The 23,264-nt window shown below is 48.3% G+C and overlaps 1 protein-coding gene across 1 annotated transcript in view; it reads right to left on the reverse strand.

Annotated features, from left to right (window-relative positions):
* Nucleotides 1–2,042: 2,042 nt before the first annotated feature.
* Nucleotides 2,043–23,264, reverse strand: part of ccdc85a (coiled-coil domain containing 85A) — an 873,452-nt gene continuing 852,230 nt past the window's right edge. Inside the window, exon 4 of the mRNA XM_068044891.1 lies at nt 2,043–2,207. Within this exon, the coding sequence (XP_067900992.1) occupies nt 2,043–2,207 (165 nt within the window). The remainder of the gene's footprint in view (nt 2,208–23,264) is intronic.

The following is a 23,264-nucleotide window of genomic DNA, read 5'->3' on the forward strand; positions in this document are numbered from 1 at the left end:
ATGACAATGGTCTTTAATTGGCTGAGCCTCTACAACACTTAATACGTTTGATCTTGTTTAGTACACAGTTAGCTGCTATTTCTGTTATGTGCATTCATAATTTCCTATATCCCACACTTCACCATTTGTAGTTACAACTGATGCTTTTAACTATCTGTCATACATTACAAAACAGTTAGTTAATGCAGAATTTGATTTGAACTCCGAAGTCGAATTTTGTCTAACATATGTACTTACAGTCTAACACTGATTCCTCTTCAGCATTAAAGAGCCCCTTTGGATATACACACAGAGAGTGAATTATATGTGTTACTGTTAACAGATTCAGTAGTTAATTCACAATTCAGGTTTGTAGTATTAGCGAAAGCACTAAAGTCTGTTCTGAAATAATCAATCCATTGCTGCTCTGCAGTTGAATATAAACCATCTAAGAGAATTACACAACTTCAGCAATGAGGCAGGCTTGGGAGGGGGTAACAACTTCAAGTTAGCAGACTTGCAAAATCAGTTGAAAGCTCTCTTCAAGTCAAAATGACCAATAAGTTTTGATGAAACTTAGCTTTTCATTCCACTCATTTTATTTTATTTCTTCTGCTTAGTACAATGAGAAATAAACCTAGCTACTTTGGTCCTCTGTACTGATTTCCTGACAGATGTTGTCTGATTGCTGAGTTTAAACCTGCTGCATCTCCCAACTTCCACCACATAACCTGCAAATGGGTCAAAATGAAACTATCATGTTGAATGGAACCATACGAGACTTCCCTCAGAGAGTACACAAAGTGCGAGGAATCAAACAATCAGTTTGTCTTTTGGCGGTCAATTATTTCCTCTAAATAAATTACACATGATGCAGATTAAAAGTTTGGCACTTACTAATTCTTTAAAGGATGAGATCTGTTTAAACTGATATCTCAATACTAACGCTGAGTTAGAGCTGTCTTCCACAACACTTAAAATCCCAACAGATTAAAAACTTTTTGGCCCTTAATAGTTCTATTAAGGACGAGGCTTGTTTATACTGATGATGTCTCCAGATTGATTCTGAGTTAGAGCTGTCTTCCATGACAGTTAAAGACCTCACAAGTGAAAAAAATAATTGGAATGCATCGTCACTCAGGAAACATTTTGCTTATTCTAAGACTTGCAACTGTTTTCAACATTGTGAAATCTTTGCTGGATGTTTAAGTCCGTTAACAGAAGTCGCACAATATTGGTACCCTTTAATGATAATTTGTTGCAGTGGAGTATTGTCTTGTTCTATGTTTTGGTATTTAGTGGAAAGAATTATAACTTGCCTGCTCGGTCACAGCAACATTCTTCATTCCATAGATTCTGACACTCCCTTGAAAAATGACAGTTTCTTACAGTTTTTTTTTATAGTTCACTACACATCAGTACAATATTTTACTTCTAAAGTCTTAATAAAATGGTACTGATGGCATTGGTATGAGTCGTTGCTCACTAATTATCTCTTCTGATCCAGATTTAACTAAATGATCTTAAGATTTCACTAGCCATTCATATACTGGTCAAGTTAATAAAAATGTTGAAGCTATTTCATTTTCACTAACATGCTGCCTTTTGGGGCTTATATTTGAGGCACCTAATGATTTCCCAATACTTAGGAATGACTAGACTATTAAAAACATTGGATTATGTTTCTGTCACAAAGAAGCTGAGTCACGGTCAATGCAGGACAAACCCCTCATCCTGGACTTCAAAATCCACATGATTGGTGCATAACTCAACTCGCTCATAAATAGGTTCCATAAACCAGTAATTTAACCAATTAAAATGGCAACATTAAACTAAGGTGATGTATTTGAAGTTAATATTAGGTTTGTATTCTTGGATTAGTATGGAGAATACGAACAGCCATACCTAAGAGTACGAATATGCCTGCTGCGCTTGCAATGAAACAAGAAACAAGTAATTCTGTTTTCTAACTGGGCTTTTCTTTTACAAAAAGTTATTTAATAAAAGTATAACAAGTGTTTCTTTAAATTCTTATCCATTCTTGCTTTGTTCGTTTTCAAAGACTAAGGATCCACGATGTGAGAGTTGGGTGGGAGGCACAGCAGGAGCTGAATGCTGTGGCACAATTTACTCACATTACACATTTCTTTGACTATAGCTTTCTCTGTTTCACTCAGGTCATTTTCATAGTCTTCTTCTTTGTCTGTTTTTTCATGCACTTCCACACCCTAAGTTTAAAAAAATAAATATTTTATTGGCAGCAACAAACAGCTAAATAAATCAGAGCACAGCTGTCATAAAACAACAACACCACATACATTCTCAGATTTGAACAGCTAAAAGATGGCAATAGGTATATTTGAAAACAAAATTCACCGAGCCAAATGTGAAATATTGAAAATACATAGGCTACTACATCAATTCTCATTTCATCAATGTGGTTTCATCATTGGCTGATTGCAACAAAACAACTTGATATGACTGTGTGACTGATTTATTCCTAATCCAGATGTTGCATTAACTGACTGAAGACCACATTCCAAAAGATTAAAACGATTTGATAAGATATAGGTGAGTCAATCTTCAAACTGGGATACACCACAGTTTGTGGGAAACTTGAGCCACATTAAGATTTGATTACTACTGTGGACTGATACTGTTGATTAACTATCATGTGATGTTTCATTAGTTCTAGAAAACACAGTGATGAGATGGAAGTGAACATTAAACATGAACTCACCATAATCCTATTTCACTTATGCACTGCCTTGAGGTCAATTGATACTGAGCACCTCTAAGGGCAGTTCTGACTGTTTATATGACCGAGAGTACAAGAGGGAGGATTCGTAAAAGAGGTTGATGGAAGTCGTGGGAGGAGGGACTAGTGTATACAACTGAGCACATTCATTTCTCTACAAATAAATCATGTGAATAGTGAACTATTTCTGCAGTTTTCAAACTATGAGGAGAGATTTTCTTAATGCCAAGGTACCTCGCCTCCCATAAATGTGTATCAGAAAACTGTGATGTAATGTATGCTTATGATGGATAAGATGATCTACCTTGTCATAGACAAAGGTTCAGAAGTGCTACTTTCATTTTAAATACTCCTTCACTGCTATCATCAGCAGAATATTGCTTTGATTGACTGATATGCAGTAAATCCTTTTTATAAACTGACGTGTCAGCAGCCCAGGGAAGACCTGGCAAAATTTGCCAAATAGTAAAGTTAAAAACAAAGAATTGCATTTATAGAGCACCCTATTATGTGCCTCAGAAACATCCCTAAATGCATTACATAAAATGGATTACACTATGTAGTTAGAGTTGTATAGATAACCATAACAACCATTTTACACATGACAGGGCCCCACAACTGGTAAATGAGATGAATGACTGATCTCTAATTATTAGTGGTGATCGTTTTGGGAGGAATTTTGGGCAGTACACTCAAAGAATTCCTTACTCTATAGTAAACTACAATGCAATAGAATCTTTAACTAGCTGGTAAGTGATGACACTATTTAGTACTGGGGGTGCACCATAGTTGAGCCTGATCTTGTCATCATTAACAGCCATACATATGCAATTCTATCAAGAATCATTTGTTAGTAATCAGGAATTGGGCCTCCAGTTGATTTCCCCCTCCTTTTCCAGCCTTGGACAATTAAGTCAATAGCAGCATTTCCTTTGTCACCCTGTCTTAGATCTGTTAAGCCCATACAGACTAAAAAGCGAAAGTAAAAGCTCCCAGTTCTGTGTAAGCACAGTATCGCTTCATGTGGCTATTTACCCACCAGTCCAAAATTCAGATCTGCAGCGCAGCTGGAGACAGTGCGACGGAGGCCGGAGGTCCTCTGAATTTGGTGCACAGCACCTCCAGCCACTTCCAGCGGAACCCGCATAACGCCCATTCTGGGAAGGGCACTCGCATAGGTGTTCCCTGCATACACCAGAAACCTTCCAACTGGTGCTATCATTTCAAACAGCCATACCAACTATTTTGATGCTTTATTTACAAGCTTGGACCATACGGATCCATTCAATGTATCCACTTGTCACTCAACAACAACAACTTATATTTATATAGCACCTTTAATGTGAACAAACATCTCAAGGCACTTCATAGGAACATTACAGAACAAAATATGGCACTGAGTCACATAACATGTTTAGGTCAGATGACCAAAAGCTTGGCCAAAGATCTAGGCTTTAAAGGGTGTCTTAAGGGAGAAAAGCAAAGTAGAGAGGTGGAGGGGTGTTGGGAGGGTATTCCAGAGCTTAGGGCCTAGGCAGCTGAAGGTGTGGCCACCAATGGTGGAGTGATTAAAATAGGGGATACACAAGAAGTCAGAAGTAGAGGAGTGCAGATATTGCGGAGCATTGTGGGGCTGGAGGAGATTACAGAGATAGGGAGTGGCAAAGCCATGGAGGGATTTGAAAACAAGGAGGAGAATTTTACAATCAAGGAGTTGCTTGACCGAGAGCCAATCTAGATCAGTGAGCACAAGGTTGATGGGAAACAGGACTTGGTGCGATTTAAGACACAGGCAGCAGAGTTTTGGATGACTTCAAGTTTAAAGAGGATAGAATGTGGGAGTCCAGCCAGGAGTGCATTGGAATAATCAAGTCCAGAGGTAACAAAAGCATGAATGAGGGTTTCAGCATCAGATAAGCTGAGACGGGGTGAAGTCTGGCAATGCTACGGAGGTGGAAATAGGCAGTCTTAGTGATGATTCATCTTGGGGTCAAATGCGACACCAAGGTTGAGAACAGACTGGCTTAATCTCAGAATGTTTCCAGGGAAAGGGATGAAGTCAGTAACGAGGGAACAGAGATTGGAGCGGGGACTGAAAACAATGACTTCAGTCTTCCCAATATGAAATTGGAGGAAATTTCTGCTGATGCAGTACTGAATGGCGGATAAGCAGTCTGATAACTTAGTAACACTGAAGGAGTCAAGAGAGGTGCTGGTGAGTTACATCTGGGTGTTGTCAGTGTGCATGTGAAAACTAACACAGTACTTTCGGATGATGTCTGAATGATCAATTACAATCTCCAGGGAAACGGTACTGAGAAAACTATTAGAACTACAGGCTGACAAGTCCCTAGAACCTTATGGCCTGCATCCTAGGGTCTTAAAAGTAGTGACTGCTGAGATAGTAGATGCATTGGTTGTGATCTTCCAAAATTCCCTAGATTCTGGAAAGGTCCCAGCAGATTGAAAAACAGCAAATCTCACTCCTATATCCAAAAAAAGGGAGACAGAAAGGAGGAAACTACAGGCCAGTTAGCCTAACATCTGTCATAGCGACAATGCTAGAATCTATTATTAAGGAGGTTACAGGATGGAATTTATAAGATTTTAATGCAATCAGGCAGAGTCAAGTGGAAATCGCGTTGGACTAATTTATTAGAGATTTTGAGGAAATAACAAGCAAGGTGTTTAAAGGGGAACCTATAGATGTGGTGTACTTGGATTTCCAAAGGGCATTTGGTAAGGTGCCACATCAAAGGTTACTACACAAAATAAGAGCTCATGGTGCAAAAGGTAACATATTAGCATGGATAGAGGGTTGGTTAGCTAACAGGAAGCAGAGAGTAGGGATAAATGGATAATTTTCAGGGTGGCAAGCTGTAACTAGTGGAGTGTCACAGGGATCAGTGCTGGGGCCTCAAATATTTACAATGTATATCAATGACTTGGATGAAGGGACCAAAAGTATGATTGCTAAATTTGCAGATGACACAAAGATAGGTGGGAGAGTAAGTTGTGAAGAGGACATAAGGAGCTGATTTAATGCTCCGTTGGAAGGTGAGATTTCTGGCGGGGGGGAGGAGAATCGACGCAGATTCCTTCGCCACGGAATCCAACATGGTAATGCCGGTTTCCAATTTTCTTGGAGGTGGTTAAGTTCCTGCCATGATGCGACGGGATCGTGGTTTAAATATGTGAAATACTGTTTTGCATCCATTAGTATCTAATTCACGCAATCCTACCAAAGGTTCACAATCTTCTGCCTGACCTGCGGCACTCTTGTGCCTTCACTTTCCCGTCTTTGAAAAGCTGGTGCCACCGAGGTGAGAGTCCTCAGAGCCTGCAAAGGTTAGGTAAGCTATACGTTGATATCTAGTTAAATTTTTTTAACGTCGGACATTGCCGCTGAGCTCTGCATATGTGAGGGGACGATGGAACTCCGCAAGTAGATACTTTTGCGGAAGGAAGGGGGGATATCTGCAAGTGGATACTGTTGCAGGGGAAAAGGGGAAAGGAGGAATTCTGTAAATGGGTACTGTTGTAGGGGAAAGGGTAAATTCTGCAAATGGGTACTGTTGGAGGGAAGGCCGAACTCTGAAAGTGGGTACTGTTGGAGGGAAGGGCAAACTCTGTAAGTGGGTACTGTTGGAGGGAAGGGCGAACTCTGTAAAAAGGTACTGTTGGAGGGAAGGGCAAACTCTGTAAATGGGTACTGTTGGAGGGAAGGGCAAACTCTGCAAGAGGGTACTGTTGGAGGGAAGGGCGAACTCTGTAAGTGGGTACTGTTGGAGGGAAGGGCAAACTCTGCAAGTGGGTACTGTTGGAGGGAAGGGCGAACTCTGTAAGTGGGTACTGTTAGAGGGAAATGCAAACTCTGCAAGTGGGTACTGTTGGAGGGAAGGGCAAACTCTGCAAGTGGGTACTGTTGGAGGGAAGGGCAAACTCTGCAAGTGGGTACTGTTGGAGGGAAGGGCGAACTCTATAAGTGCGTACTGTCAGAGGGAAGGGTGAACTCTGTTAGTGGGTACTGTTGGAGGGAAGGGTGAACTCTGTTCGTGGGTACTGTTGGAGGGAAGGGCAAACTCTGCAAATGGGTACTGTTGGAGGGAAGGGCGAACTCTATAAGTGCGTACTGTCGGAGGGAAGGGTGAACTCTGTTAGTGGGTACTGTTGGAGGGAAGGATGAACTCTGTAAGTGGGTACTGTTGGAGGGAAGGGTGAACTCTGTTAGTGGGTACTGTTGGAGGGAAGGATGAACTCTGTAAGTGGGTACTGTTGGAGGGAAGGGTGAACTCTGCAAGTGGGTACTGTTGGAGGGAAGGGTGAACTCTGTTAGTGGGTACTGTTGGAGGGAAGGGCAAACTCTGCAAGTGGGTACTGTTGGAGGGAAGCGCAAACTCTGTAAATGGGTACTGTTGGAGGGAAGGGCAAACTCTGCAAGTGGGTACTGTTGGAGGGAAGGGCAAACTCTGCAAGTGGGTACTGTTGCAGGGAAGGGCAAACTCTATAAGTGCATACTGTCGGAGGGAAGGGTGAACTCTGTTAGTGGGTACTGTTGGAGGGAAGGGTGAACTCTGTTAGTGGGTACTGTTGGAGGGAAGGGCGAACTCTATAAGTGCGTACTGTCGGAGGGAAGAGAGAATTCTGTTAGTGGGTACTGTTGGAGGGAAGGGTGAAGTCTGTTAGTGGGTACTGTTGGAGGGAACAGCGAACTCTGCAAGTGGGTACTGTTGGAGGGAAGGGCAAACTCTGCAAGTGGGTACTGTTGGAGGGAAGGGTGAACTCTGTTAGTGGGTACTGTTGGAGGGAAGGGCGAACTCTGTAAGTGGGTACTGTTACGGGGGAAAGGGGGAAAGGGTGAACTCTTTAAGTGGGTACTGTTGGAGGGAAGAGGGAACTCTGTAAGAGGGTACTGTTGGAGGGAAGGGTGTACTCTGTAAGTGGGTACTGTTGGAGGGAAGGGCGAACTCTGTAAGTGGGTACTGTTACGGGGGAAAGGGGGAAAGGGTGAACTCTGCAAGTGGGTACTGTTGGAGGGAAGGGTGAACTCTGTAAGAGGGTACTGTTGGAGGGAAGGGTGAACTCTGTAAGTGGGTACTGTTGGAGGGAAGGGTGAACTCTGTAAGTGGGTACTGTTGGACGGAAGGGCAAACTCTGCAAGTGGGTACTTTTATGGGGGAAAGGGGGAACTCTGTAAGTGGGTACTGTTGGAGGGAAGAGAGAACTCTGTAAGTGGGTACTGTACCGGGGCAAAGGGGAAAGGGCGAACTCTGTAAGTGGGTACTGTCGGAATGGAAAGGGTGAACTCTCTAAGTGGGTGCTGATGGAGGGAAGGGCGAATTCTATAAGTGGGTACTGCTCCGGGGGAAAGGGGAAAGGGTGAACTCTCTAAGTGGGTACTGATGGAGGGAAGGGCGAATTCTATAAGTGGGTACTGCTCTGGGGGAAAGGGGGATGGGCGAACTCTACAAGTGGGTACTGTTGGAGAGGAAAGGGTGAACTCTGTTAGTGGGTACTGTTGGAGGGAAGAGGAAACTCTGTAAATGGGTACTGTTGGAGGGGAAAGGGTGAACTCTGTAAGTGGGTACTGTTGGAGGGAAGAGGGAACTCTGTAAATGGGTACTGTTGGAGGGGAAAGGGTGAACTCTGTAAGTGGGTACTGTTGGAGGGAAGAGGGAACTCTGTTAATGGGTACTGTTGGAGGGGAAAGGGTGAACTCTGTAAGTGGGTACTGTTGGAGGGAAGAGGGAACTCTGTAAGTGGGTACTGTTGGAGGGAAGAGGGAACTCTGTAAATGGGTACTGTTGGAGGGGAAAGGGTGAACTCTGTAAGTGGGTACTGTTGGAGGGAAGAGGGAACTCTGTAAATGGGTACTGTTGGAGGGGAAAGGGTGAACTCTGTAAGTGGGTACTGTTGGAGGGAAGAGGGAACTCTGTAAATGGGTACTGTTGGAGGGGAAAGGGTGAACTCTGTAAGTGGGTACTGTTGGAGGGAAGAGGGAACTCTGTAAATGGGTACTGTTGGAAGGAAGGGTGAACTCTGTTAGTGGGTACTGTTGGAGGGAAGGATGAACTCTGTAAGTGGGTACTGTTGGAGGGAAGGGTGAACTCTGTTAGTGGGTACTGTTGGAGGGAAGGGCAAACTCTGCAAGTGGGTACTGTTGGAGGGAAGGGTGAACTCTGTTAGTGGGTACTGTTGGAGGGAAGGGCAAACTCTGCAAGTGGGTACTGTTGGAGGGAAGGGCAAACTCTGTAAATGGGTACTGTTGGAGGGAAGGGCAAACTCTGCAAGTGGGTACTGTTGGAGGGAAGGGCAAACTCTGCAAGTGGGTACTGTTGCAGGGAAGGGCAAACTCTATAAGTGCATACTGTCGGAGGGAAGGGTGAACTCTGTTAGTGGGTACTGTTGGAGGGAAGGGTGAACTCTGTTAGTGGGTACTGTTGGAGGGAAGGGCGAACTCTATAAGTGCGTACTGTCGGAGGGAAGAGAGAATTCTGTTAGTGGGTACTGTTGGAGGGAAGGGTGAAGTCTGTTAGTGGGTACTGTTGGAGGGAACATCTCTTTCTTTTGGGCCTCCTTATCTCGAGAGACAATGGATACGTGCCTGGAGGTGGTCAGTGGTTTGTGAAGCAGCGCCTGGAGTGGCTATAAAGGCCAATTCTGGAGTAACAGGCTCTTCCACAGGTGCTGCAGAGAAATTTGTTTGTTGGGGCTGTTGGACAGTTGGCTCTCCCCTTGCGCCTCTGTCTTTTTTCCTGCCAACTACTAAGTCTCTTCGACTCGCCACAATTTAGCCCTGTCTTTATGGCTGCCCGCCAGCTCTGGCGAATGCTGGCAACTGACTCCCACGACTTGTGATCAATGTCACACGATTTCATGTCGCGTTTGCAGACGTCTTTATAACGGAGACATGGACGGCCGGTGGGTCTGATACCAGTGGCGAGCTCGCTGTACAATGTGTCTTTGGGGATCCTGCCATCTTCCATGCGGCTCACATGGCCAAGCCATCTCAAGCGCCGCTGACTCAGTAGTGTGTATAAGCTGGGGATGTTGGCCGCTTCAAGGACTTCTGTGTTGGAGATATAGTCCTGCCACCTGATGCCAAGTATTCTCCGAAGGCAGCGAAGATGGAATGAATTGAGATGTCGCTCTTGGCTGGCATACGTTGTCCAGGCCTCGCTGCCGTAGAGCAAGGTACTGAGGACACAGGCCTGATACACTCGGACTTTTGTGTTCCGTGTCAGTGCGCCATTTTCCCACACTCTCTTGGCCAGTCTGAACATAGCAGTGGAAGCCTTACCCATGCGCTTGTTGATTTCTGCATCTAGAGACAGGTTACTGGTGATAGTTGAGCCTAGGTAGGTGAACTCTTGAACCACTTCCAGAGCGTGGTCGCCAATATTGATGGATGGAGCATTTCTGACATCCTGCCCCATGATGTTCGTTTTCTTGAGGCTGATGGTTAGGCCAAATTCGTTGCAGGCAGACGCAAACCTGTCGATGAGACTCTGCAGGCATTCTTCAGTGTGAGATGTTAAAGCAGCATCGTCAGCAAAGAGGAGTTCTCTGATGAGGACTTTCCGTACTTTGGACTTCGCTCTTAGACGGGCAAGGTTGAACAACCTGCCCCCTGATCTTGTGTGGAGGAAAATTCCTTCTTCAGAGGATTTGAACGCATGTGAAAGCAGCAGGGAGAAGAAAATCCCAAAAAGTGTGGGTGCGAGAACACAGCCCTGTTTCACACCACTCAGGATAGGAAAGGGCTCTGATGAGGAGCCACCATGTTGAATTGTGCCTTTCATATTGTCATGGAATGAGGTGATGATACTTAGTAGCTTTGGTGGACATCCGATCTTTTCTAGTAGTCTGAAGAGACCACGTCTGCTGACGAGGTCAAAGGCTTTGGTGAGATCAATGAAAGCAATGTAGAGGGGCATCTGCTGTTCACGGCATTTCTCCTGTATCTGACGAAGGGAGAACAGCATGTCAATAGTCGATCTCTCTGCACGAAAGCCACACTGTGCCTCAGGGTAGACGCGCTCGGCCAGCTTCTGGAGCCTGTTCAGAGCGACTCGAGCAAAGACTTTCCCCACTATGCTGAGCAGGGAGATTCCACGGTAGTTGTTGCAGTCACTGCGGTCACCTTTGTTTTTATAGAGGGTGATGATGTTGGCATCGCGCATGTCCTGGGGTACTGCTCCCTCGTCCCAGCACAGGCATAGCAGTTCATGTAGTGCTGAGAGTATAGCAGGCTTGGCACTCTTGATTATTTCAGGGGTAATGCTGTCCTTCCCAGGGGCTTTTCCGCTGGCTAGGGAATCAATGGCATCACTGAGTTCCGATTTGGTTGGCTGTATGTCCAGCTCATCCATGACTGGTAGAGGCTGGGCTGCATTGAGGGCAGTCTCAGTGACAGCATTCTCCCTGGAGTACAGTTCTAGGTAGTGCTCAACCCAGCGGTCCATCTGTTTGCGTTGGTCAGTGATTATGTCCCCCGATTTAGATTTGAGGGGGGTGATCTTCTTGATGGTTGGCCCAAGAGCTCTCTTCATGCCATCATACATTCCTCTGATGTTTCCGGTGTCTGAGGCCAGCTGAATATGACTGCATAGGTGTTGCCAGTAGTCGTTTGCGCAACGCCTAGCTGTTCTTTGTGCAGTACTTCTGGCTGCTTTAAGTGCTGCGGATGTTAAATCGCTGGGGGCTTTCTTGTAGTTCAAAAGTGCAATGCGCTTAGCGGCTATGACAGGTTCCAGCTCTTCATTATGAGATTGAAACCAGTCTGCATTTCTCTTCGCACTTTTGCCGTAGGTGGTCAAAGCTGACTCATAGATGGCGTCTCTGATGTGGGCCCACTTGGTCTCAGCATCCCCTGTGGGAGTGTTTTGAAGGGCTGTTACAAGTGAATTTAGAAATTTTTGTAACAGCTGTGGGTGAGAAATTCTGCTCGTGTTGATGCGCGGGTGGCCCTTCTGCTTGGAATGATGCAACTTCTTTGGTCTGAGTCTAACCTGTTAGTGGGTACTGTTGGAGGGAAGGGCGAACTCTGTAAGTGGGTACTGTTACGGGGGAAAGGGGGAAAGGGTGAACTCTGCAAGTGGGTACTGTTGGAGGGAAGGGTGAACTCTGTAAGAGGGTACTGTTGGAGGGAAGGGTGTACTCTGTAAGTGGGTACTGTTGGAGGGAAGGGCGAACTCTGTAAGTGGGTACTGTTACGGGGGAAAGGGGGAAAGGGTGAACTCTGCAAGTGGGTACTGTTGGAGGGAAGGGTGAACTCTGTAAGAGGGTACTGTTGGAGGGAAGGGTGAACTCTGTAAGTGGGTACTGTTGGAGGGAAGGGTGAACTCTGTAAGTGGGTACTGTTGGACGGAAGGGCAAACTCTGCAAGTGGGTACTTTTATGGGGGAAAGGGGGAACTCTGTAAGTGGGTACTGTTGGAGGGAAGAGAGAACTCTGTAAGTGGGTACTGTACCGGGGCAAAGGGGAAAGGGCGAACTCTGTAAGTGGGTACTGTCGGAATGGAAAGGGTGAACTCTCTAAGTGGGTGCTGATGGAGGGAAGGGCGAATTCTATAAGTGGGTACTGCTCCGGGGGAAAGGGGAAAGGGTGAACTCTCTAAGTGGGTACTGATGGAGGGAAGGGCGAATTCTATAAGTGGGTACTGCTCTGGGGGAAAGGGGGATGGGCGAACTCTACAAGTGGGTACTGTTGGAGAGGAAAGGGTGAACTCTGTTAGTGGGTACTGTTGGAGGGAAGAGGAAACTCTGTAAATGGGTACTGTTGGAGGGGAAAGGGTGAACTCTGTAAGTGGGTACTGTTGGAGGGAAGAGGGAACTCTGTAAATGGGTACTGTTGGAGGGGAAAGGGTGAACTCTGTAAGTGGGTACTGTTGGAGGGAAGAGGGAACTCTGTAAATGGGTACTGTTGGAGGGGAAAGGGTGAACTCTGTAAGTGGGTACTGTTGGAGGGAAGAGGGAACTCTGTAAGTGGGTACTGTTGGAGGGAAGAGGAAACTCTGTAAATGGGTACTGTTGGAGGGGAAAGGGTGAACTCTGTAAGTGGGTACTGTTGGAGGGAAGAGGGAACTCTGTAAATGGGTACTGTTGGAGGGGAAAGGGTGAACTCTGTAAGTGGGTACTGTTGGAGGGAAGAGGGAACTCTGTAAATGGGTACTGTTGGAGGGGAAAGGGTGAACTCTGTAAGTGGGTACTGTTGGAGGGAAGTGGGAACTCTGTAAATGGGTACTGTTGGAAGGAAGGGTGAACTCTGTTAGTGGGTACTGTTGGAGTGAAGGGTGAACTCTGTAGATGGGTACTGTTGGAAGGAAGGGTGAACTCTGTTAGTGGGTACTGTTGGAGGGAAGGGTGAACTCTGCAAGTGAGTACTGCTGGAAGGAAGGGTGAACTCTGTTAGTGGGTACTGTTGGAGTGAAGGGTGAACTCTGTTAGTGGGTACTGTTGGAGGGAAGGGTGAACTCTGTAGATGGGTACTGTTGGAAGGAAGGGTGAACTCTGTTAGTTGGTACTGTTGGAGGGAAGGGTGAACTCTGTAAGTGGGTACTGTTGGAGGGAAGGGTGAACTCTGTTAGTGGGTACAGTTGGAGGGTAGGGTGAACTCTGTTAGTGGGTACTGTTGGAGGGAAGGTTGAACTCTGTTAGTGGGTACTGTTGGAGGGAAGGGCAAACTCTGCAAGTGGGTACTGTTGGGGGGAAGGGTGAACTCTGTAAATGGGTACTGTTGGAAGGAAGGGTGAACTCTGTTAGTGGGTACTGTTGGAGTGAAGGGTGAACTCTGTAGATGGGTACTGTTGGAAGGAAGGGTGAACTCTGTTAGTGGGTACTGTTGGAGGGAAGGGTGAACTCTGCAAGTGAGTACTGCTGGAAGGAAGGGTGAACTCTGTTAGTGGGTACTGTTGGAGTGAAGGGTGAACTCTGTTAGTGGGTACTGTTGGAGGGAAGGGTGAACTCTGTAGATGGGTACTGTTGGAAGGAAGGGTGAACTCTGTTAGTTGGTACTGTTGGAGGGAAGGGTGAACTCTGTAAGTGGGTACTGTTGGAGGGAAGGGTGAACTCTGTTAGTGGGTACAGTTGGAGGGTAGGGTGAACTCTGTTAGTGGGTACTGTTGGAGGGAAGGTTGAACTCTGTTAGTGGGTACTGTTGGAGGGAAGGGCAAACTCTGCAAGTGGGTACTGTTGGGGGGAAGGGTGAACTCTGTAAGTGGGTACTGTTGGAGGGAACAGCGAACTCTGCAAGTGGGTACTGTTGGAGGGAAGGGTGAACTCTGTTAGTGGGTACTGTTGGAGGGAACAGCGAACTCTGCAAGTGGGTACTGTTGGAGGGAAGGGCGAACTCTATAAGTGCGTACTGTTGGAGGGAAGGGCAAACTCTGCAAGTGGGTACTGTTGGAGGGAAGGGTGAACTCTGTAAGAGGGTACTGTTGGAGGGAAGGGCGAACTCTGTAAGTGGGTACTGTTACGGGGGAATGAGGGAAAGGGTGAACTCTGTAAGTGGGTACTGTTGGAGGGAAGAGAGAACTCTGTAAGTGGGTACTGTACCGGGGCAAAGGGGAAAGGGCGAACTCTGTAAGTGGGTACTGTACCGGGGCAAAGGGGAAAGGGCGAACTCTGTAAGTGGGTAGTGTTGGAATGGAAAGGGTGAACTCTCTAAGTGGGTACTGATGGAGGGAAGGGTGAATTCTATAAGTGGGTACTGCTCCGGGGGAAAGGGTGAACTCTCTAAGTGGGTACTGATGGAGGGAAGGGCGAATTCTATAAGTGGGTACTGCTCTGGGGGAAAAGGGGAAAGAGTGAACTCTGCAAGTGGGTACTGTAGGGGGGAAGGGCGAACTCTACAAGTGGGTACTGTTGGAGGGAAGAGGGAACTCTGTAAATGGGTACTGTTGTAGGGGAAAGGGTGAACTCTGTAACTGGGTACTGTTGGAGGGGAAAGGGTGAACTCTGTAAGTGGGTACTGTTGGAGGGGAAAGAGCGAACTCTGTAAGTGGGTACTGTTGGAGTGAAGGGTGAACTCTGCAAGTGAGTACTGCTGGAGGGAAGGGTGAACTCTGTAGATGGGTACGGTTGGAGGGAAGGGTGAACTCTGTTAGTGTGTACTGTTGGAGTGAAGGGTGAACTCTGTAGATGGGTACTGTTCGAGGGAAGGGTGAACTCTGTTAGTGGGTACTGTTGGAGGGAAGGGTGAACTCTGTAAGTGGGTACTGTTGGAGGGAAGGGTGAACTCTGTTAGTGGGTACTGTTGGAGGGAAGGGCAAACTCTGCAAGTGGGTACTGTTGGAGGGAAGGGCAAACTCTGCAAGTGGATACTGTTGGAGGGAAGAGCAAACTCTGTAAATGGGTACTGTTGGAGGGAAGGGCGAACTCTGTAAATGGGTACTGTTGGAGGGAAGGGCAAACTCTGCAAGTGGGTACTGTTGGAAGGAAGGGCAAACTCTATAAGTGCATACTGTCGGAGGGAAGGGTGAACTCTGTTAGTGGGTACTGTTGGAGGGAAGGGCAAACTCTGCAAGTGGGTACTGTTGGAGGGAAGGGCAAACTCTGTAAATGGGTACTGTTGGAGGGAACAGCGAACTCTGTAAATGGATACTGTTGGAGGGAAGGGCAAACTCTGCAAGTGGGTACTGTTGGAGGGAAGGGCAAACTCTATAAGTGCATACTGTCGGAGGGAAGGGTGAACTCTGTTAGTAGGTACTGTTGGAGGGATGGGTGAACTCTGTTAGTGGGTACTGTCGGAGGGAAGAGAGAGCTCTGTTAGTGGGTACTGTTGGAGGGAAGGGTGAAGTCTGTTAGTGGGTACTGTTGGAGGGAAGGGCGAACTCTATAAGTGCATACTGTCGGAGGGAAGGGTGAACTCTGTTAGTAGGTACTGTTGGAGGGATGGGTGAACTCTGTTAGTGGGTACTGTCGGAGGGAAGAGAGAACTCTGTTAGTGGGTACTGTTGGAGGGAAGGGTGAAGTCTGTTAGTGGGTACTGTTGGAGGGAAGGGTGAACTGTGTTAGTGGGTACTGTTGGAGGGAAGGGTGAACTCTGTTAGTGGGTACTGTTGGAGGGAAGGGCGAACTCTATAAGTGCGTACTGTTGGAGGGAAGGGTGGACTCTGTTAGTGGGTACTGTTGGAGGGAACAGCGAACTCTGCAAGTGGGTACTGTTGGAGGGAAGGGCAAACTCTATAAGTGCGTACTGTTGGAGGGAAGGGCAAACTCTGCAAGTGGGTACTGTTACGGGGGAAAGGGGGAAGGGTGAACTCTGTAAGTGGGTACTGTTGGAGGGAAGGGCAAACTCTGCAAGTGGGTACTGTTACGGGGGAAAGGGGGAAAGGGTGAACTCTGCAAGTGGGTACTGTTGGAGGGAAGGGCGAACTCTGTAACTGGGTACAGTTACGGGGGAAAGGGGGAAAGGGTGAACTCTGTAAGTGGGTGCTGTTGGAGGGAAGAGGGAACTCTGTAAGAGGGTACAGTTGGAGGGAAGGGTGAACTCTGTAAGTGGGTACTGTTGGAGGGAAGGGCGAACTCTGTAAGTGGGTACTGTTACGGGGGAAAGGGGGAAAGGGTGAACTCTGTAAGTGGGTACTGTTACGGGGGAAAGGGGGAAAGGGTGAACTCTGCAAGTGGGTACTGTTGGAGGGAAGGGCAAACTCTGCAAGTGGGTACTGTTACGGGGGAAAGGGGGAAAGGGTGAACTCTGTAAGTGGGTACTGTTACGGGGGAAAGGGGGAAAGGGTGAACTCTGTAAGTGGGTACTGTTGGAGGGAAGGGCAAACTCTGCAAGTGGGTACTGTTACGGGGGAAAGGGGGAAAGGGTGAACTCTGCAAGTGGGTACTGTTGGATGGAAGGGCGAACTCTGTAAGTGGGTACTGTTACGGGGGAAAGGGGGAAAGGGTGAACTCTGTAAGTGGGTGCTGTTGGAGGGAAGAGGGAACTCTGTAAGAGGGTACAGTTGGAGGGAAGAGTGAACTCTGTAAGTGGATACTGTTGGAGGGAAGGGCGAACTCTGTAAGTGGGTACTGTTACGGGGGAAAGGGTGAACTCTGTAAGTGGGTACTGTTACGGGGGAAAGGGGGAAAGGGTGAACTCTGCAAGTGGGTACTGTTGGAGGGAAGGGTGAACTCTGTAAGAGGGTACTGTTGGAGGGAAGAGGGAACTCTGTAAATGGGTACTGTTGTAGGGGAACGGGTGAACTCTGTAAGTGGGTACTGTTGGAGTGAAGGGTGAACTCTGCAAGTGAGTTCTGCTGGAGGGAAGGGTGAACTCTGTTAGTGGGTACTGTTGGAGTGAAGGGTGAACTCTGTAGATGGGTACTGTTGGAGGGAAGGGTGAACTCTGTTAGTGGGTACTGTTGGAGGGAAGAGGGAACTCTGTAAATGGGTACTGTTGGAGAGGAAAGGGTGAACTCTGTAAGTGGGTACTGTTGCAGGGAAGAGGGAACTCTGTAAATGGGGACTGTTGGAGGGGAAAGGGTGAACTCTGCAAGTGGGTCCTGTTGGAGGGAAGGGTGAACTCTGCAAGTGGGTACTGTTGGAGGGAAGAGAGAACTCTGTAAGTGGGTACTGTTCTGGGGGAAAGGGGAAAGGGGGAACTCTGTAAGTAGGTGCTGTACCGGGGCAAAGGGGAAAGGGCGAACTCTGTAAGTGGGTACTGTTGGAGGGGAAAGGGTGAACTCTCTAAGTGGGTACTGATGGAGTGAAGGGTGAACTCTGTAGATGGGTACTGTTGGAGGGAAGAGGGAACTCTGTAAATGGGTACTGTTGGAGGGGAAAGGGTGAACTCTGTAAGTGGGTACTGTTGGAGGGAAGGGCAAACTCTGCAAGTGGGTACTGTTGGAGGGAAGGGCAAACTCTGCAAGTGGGTACTGTTGGAGGGAAGGGCAAACTCTGCAAGTGGGTACTGTTGGAGGGAAGGGCAAACTCTGCAAGTGGGTACTGTTGCAGGGAAGGGCAAACTCTGTTAGTGGGTACTGTTGGAGTGAAGGGTGAAGTCTGTTAGTGGGTACTGTTGGAGGGAAGGGTGAAGTCTGTTAGTGGGTACTGTTGGAGGGAAGGGTGGACTCTGTTAGTGGGTACTGTTGGAGGGAACAGCGAACTCTGCAAGTGGGTACTGTTGGAGGGAAGGGCAAACTCTGCAAGTGGGTACTGTCGGAGGGAAGGGTGAACTCTGTTAGTGGGTACTGTTGGAGGGAAGGGTGAACTCTGTTAGTGGGTACTGTTGGAGGGAAGGGAGAACTCTATAAGTGCATACTGTTGGAGGGAAGGGCGAACTCTATAAGTGCATACTGTCGGAGGGAAGAGAGAACTCTGATAGTGGGTACTGTCGGAGGGAGGAGAGAACTCTGTTAGTGGGTACTGTTGGAGGGAAGGGTGAACTCTTTTAGTGGGTACTGTTGGAGGGAAGGGTGAAGTCTGTTAGTGGGTACTGTTGGAGGGAACAGCGAACTCTGCAAGTGGGTACTGTTGGAGGGAAGGGCAAACGCTGCAAGTGGGTACTGTTGGTGGGAAGGGCGAACTCTATAAGGGCGTACTGTTGGAGGGAAGGGCAAACGCTGCAATTGGGTACTGTTGGAGGGAAGGGTGAACTCTGGAAGAGGGTACTGTTGGAGGGAAGGGCGAACTCTGTAAGTCGGTACTGTTACGGGGGAAAGGGGGAAAGGGTGAACTCTGTAAGTGGGTACTGTTGGAGGGAAGGGCGAACTCTGTAAGTGGGTACTGTTGGAGCGGAACGGGTGAACTCTGTAAATGGGCACTGTTGGAGTGAAGGGTGAACTCTGCAAGTGAGTACTGCTGGAGGGAAGGGTGAATTCTGTAGATGGGTACTGTTGGAGGGAAGGGTGAACTCTGTTAGTGGGTACTGTTGGAGGGAAGAGGGAACTCTGTAAATGGGTACTGTTGGAGGGGAAAGGGTGAACTCTGTAAGTGGGTACTGTTGGAGGGGAAAGGGCGAACTCTGTAAGTGGGTACTGTTGGAGGGAAGGGTGAACTCTGCAAGTGAGTACTGCTGGAGGGAAGGGTGAACTCTGTAAGAGGGTACTGTTGGAGGGAAGAGGGAACTCTGTAAATGGGTACTGTTGGAGAGGAAAGGGCAAACTCTGCAAGTGGGTACTGTTGGAGGGAAGGGTGAACTCTGTAAGAGGGTACTGTTGGAGGGAAGGGCGAACTCTGTAACTGGGTACTGTTAAGGGGGAAAGGGGGAAAGGGTGAACTCTGTAAGTGGGTACTGTTGGAGGGAAGAGGGAACTCTGTAAGAGGGTACTGTTGGAGGGAAGGGTGACCTCTGTAAGTGGGTACTGTTGGAGGGAAGGGCGAACTCTGTAAGTGGGTACTGTTACGGGGGAAAGGGGGAAAGGGTGAACTCTGTAAGTGGGTACTGTTACGGGGGAAAGGGGGAAAGGGTGAACTCTATAAGTGCGTACTGTTGGAGGGAAGAGGGAACTCTGTAAATGGGTACTGTTGGAGAGGAAAGGGCAAACTCTGCAAGTGGGTACTGTTGGAGGGAAGGGTGAACTCTGTAAGAGGGTACTGTTGGAGGGAAGGGCGAACTCTGTAAGTGGGTACTGTTAAGGGGGAAAGGGGGAAAGGGTGAACTCTGTAAGTGGGTACTGTTGGAGGGAAGAGGGAACTCTGTAAGAGGGTACTGTTGGAGGGAAGGGTGAACTCTGTAAGTGGGTACTGTTGGAGGGAAGGGCGAACTCTGTAAGTGGGTACTGTTACGGGGGAAAGGGGGAAAGGGTGAACTCTGTAAGTGGGTACTGTTACGGGGGAAAGGGGGAAAGGGTGAACTCTGTAAGTGGGTACTGTTACGGGGGAAAGGGGGAAAGGGTGAACTCTGCAAGTGGGTACTGTTGGAGGGAAGGGTGAACTCTGTAAGAGGGTACTGTTGGAGGGAAGGGCGAACTCTGTAAGTGGGTACTGTTGGAGGGAAGAGGGAACTCTGTAAATGGGTACTGTTGGAGGGGAACGGGTGAACTCTGTAAGTGGGTACTGTTGGAGTGAAGGGTGAACTCTGCAAGTGAGTACTGTTGGAGGGAAGGGTGAACTCTGTTAGTGGGTACTGTTGGAGGGAAGAGGGAACTCTGTAAATGGGTACTGTTGGAGGGGAAAGGGTGAACTCTGTAAGTGGGTACTGTTGGAGGGAAGGGTGAACTCTGCAAGTGGGTACTGTTACGGGGGAAAGGAGGAAAGGGGGAACTCTGTAAGTGGCTACTGTTGGAGGGAAGAGAGAACTCTGTAAGTGGGTACTGTTCTGGGGGAAAGGGGAAAGGGGGAACTCTGTAAGTGGGTACTGTTGGAGGAGAAAGCGTGAACTCTCTAAGTGGGTACTGATGGAGGGGAAAAGGTGAACTCTCTAAGTGGGTACTGATGGAGGGAAGGGCGAATTCTATAAGTGGGTACTGCTCCGGGGGAAAGGGGAAAGGGTAAACTCTGCAAGTGGGTACTGTAGGGGGGAAGGGCGAACTCTCCAAGTGTGTACTCTTACGGGGGAAAGGGGGAAAGGGGGAACTCTGTAAGTGGGTACTGTTGGAGGGAAGAGAGAACTCTGTAAGTGGGTACTGTTCTGGGGGAAAGGGGAAAGGGGGAACTCTGTAAGTGGGTACTGTTGGAGGGAAGAGAGAACTCTGTAAGTGGGTACTGTTCTGGGGGAAAGGGGAAAGGGCGAACTCTGTAAGTTGGTACTGTTGGAGGGGAAAGGGTGAACTCTTTTAGTGGGTACTGTTGGAGGGAAGGGTGAACTCTGTTAGTGGGTACTGTCGGAGGGAGGAGAGAACTCTGTTAGTGGGTACTGTTGGAGGGAAGGGTGAACTCTTTTAGTGGGTACTGTTGGAGGGAAGGGTGAAGTCTGTTAGTGGGTACTGTTGGAGGGAACAGCGAACTCTGCAAGTGGGTACTGTTGGAGGGAAGGGCAAACGCTGCAAGTGGGTACTGTTGGTGGGAAGGGCGAACTCTATAAGGGCGTACTGTTGGAGGGAAGGGCAAACGCTGCAATTGGGTACTGTTGGAGGGAAGGGTGAACTCTGGAAGAGGGTACTGTTGGAGGGAAGGGCGAACTCTGTAAGTGGGTACTGTTACGGGGGAAAGGGGGAAAGGGTGAACTCTGTAAGTGGGTACTGTTGGAGGGAAGGGCGAACTCTGTAAGTGGGTACTGTTGGAGCGGAACGGGTGAACTCTGTAAATGGGCACTGTTGGAGTGAAGGGTGAACTCTGCAAGTGAGTACTGCTGGAGGGAAGGGTGAATTCTGTAGATGGGTACTGTTGGAGGGAAGGGTGAACTCTGTTAGTGGGTACTGTTGGAGGGAAGGGTGAACTCTGTTAGTGGGTACTGTTGGAGGGAAGAGGGAACTCTGTAAATGGGTACTGTTGGAGGGGAAAGGGTGAACTCTGTAAGTGGGTACTGTTGGAGGGGAAAGGGCGAACTCTGTAAGTGGGTACTGTTGGAGGGAAGGGTGAACTCTGCAAGTGAGTACTGCTGGAGGGAAGGGTGAACTCTGTAAGAGGGTACTGTTGGAGGGAAGAGGGAACTCTGTAAATGGGTACTGTTGGAGAGGAAAGGGCAAACTCTGCAAGTGGGTACTGTTGGAGGGAAGGGTGAACTCTGTAAGAGGGTACTGTTGGAGGGAAGGGCGAACTCTGTAACTGGGTACTGTTAAGGGGGAAAGGGGGAAAGGGTGAACTCTGTAAGTGGGTACTGTTGGAGGGAAGAGGGAACTCTGTAAGAGGGTACTGTTGGAGGGAAGGGTGACCTCTGTAAGTGGGTACTGTTGGAGGGAAGGGCGAACTCTGTAAGTGGGTACTGTTACGGGGGAAAGGGGGAAAGGGTGAACTCTGTAAGTGGGTACTGTTACGGGGGAAAGGGGGAAAGGGTGAACTCTATAAGTGCGTACTGTTGGAGGGAAGAGGGAACTCTGTAAATGGGTACTGTTGGAGAGGAAAGGGCAAACTCTGCAAGTGGGTACTGTTGGAGGGAAGGGTGAACTCTGTAAGAGGGTACTGTTGGAGGGAAGGGCGAACTCTGTAAGTGGGTACTGTTAAGGGGGAAAGGGGGAAAGGGTGAACTCTGTAAGTGGGTACTGTTGGAGGGAAGAGGGAACTCTGTAAGAGGGTACTGTTGGAGGGAAGGGTGAACTCTGTAAGTGGGTACTGTTGGAGGGAAGGGCGAACTCTGTAAGTGGGTACTGTTACGGGGGAAAGGGGGAAAGGGTGAACTCTGTAAGTGGGTACTGTTACGGGGGAAAGGGGGAAAGGGTGAACTCTGTAAGTGGGTACTGTTACGGGGGAAAGGGGGAAAGGGTGAACTCTGCAAGTGGGTACTGTTGGAGGGAAGGGTGAACTCTGTAAGAGGGTACTGTTGGAGGGAAGGGCGAACTCTGTAAGTGGGTACTGTTGGAGGGAAGAGGGAACTCTGTAAATGGGTACTGTTGGAGGGGAACGGGTGAACTCTGTAAGTGGGTACTGTTGGAGTGAAGGGTGAACTCTGCAAGTGAGTACTGTTGGAGGGAAGGGTGAACTCTGTTAGTGGGTACTGTTGGAGGGAAGAGGGAACTCTGTAAATGGGTACTGTTGGAGGGGAAAGGGTGAACTCTGTAAGTGGGTACTGTTGGAGGGAAGGGTGAACTCTGCAAGTGGGTACTGTTACGGGGGAAAGGAGGAAAGGGGGAACTCTGTAAGTGGCTACTGTTGGAGGGAAGAGAGAACTCTGTAAGTGGGTACTGTTCTGGGGGAAAGGGGAAAGGGGGAACTCTGTAAGTGGGTACTGTTGGAGGAGAAAGCGTGAACTCTCTAAGTGGGTACTGATGGAGGGGAAAAGGTGAACTCTCTAAGTGGGTACTGATGGAGGGAAGGGCGAATTCTATAAGTGGGTACTGCTCCGGGGGAAAGGGGAAAGGGTAAACTCTGCAAGTGGGTACTGTAGGGGGGAAGGGCGAACTCTCCAAGTGTGTACTCTTACGGGGGAAAGGGGGAAAGGGGGAACTCTGTAAGTGGGTACTGTTGGAGGGAAGAGAGAACTCTGTAAGTGGGTACTGTTCTGGGGGAAAGGGGAAAGGGGGAACTCTGTAAGTGGGTACTGTTGGAGGGAAGAGAGAACTCTGTAAGTGGGTACTGTTCTGGGGGAAAGGGGAAAGGGCGAACTCTGTAAGTTGGTACTGTTGGAGGGGAAAGGGTGAACTCTCTAAGTGGGTACTGATGGAGGGGAAAGGGTGAACTCTCTAAGTGGGTACTGATGGAGGGAAGGGCGAATTCTATAAGTGGGTACTGCTCCGGGGGAAAGGTGAAAGGGTAAACTCTGCAAGTGGGTACTGTAGGGGGGAAGGGCGAACTCTACAAGTGGGTACTGCTGGAGGGAAGGGCGAACTCTGTGGATGGGTACTGTAGTGGGGAAGGGTGAACTCTACAAGTGGGTACTGCTGGAGGGAAGGGCGAACTCTGTAGATGGGTACTGTAGTGGGGAAGAGCGAACTCTAAGTTTTTTTAAAATCATTCATGGGATATGGGCGACGCTGGCCTGGCCAGCATTTATTGCCCAT

Source organism: Heterodontus francisci, chromosome 13 (assembly GCF_036365525.1).
Source record: "Heterodontus francisci isolate sHetFra1 chromosome 13, sHetFra1.hap1, whole genome shotgun sequence".
In the NCBI taxonomy this organism is placed as follows: Eukaryota; Metazoa; Chordata; class Chondrichthyes; order Heterodontiformes; family Heterodontidae; genus Heterodontus; species Heterodontus francisci.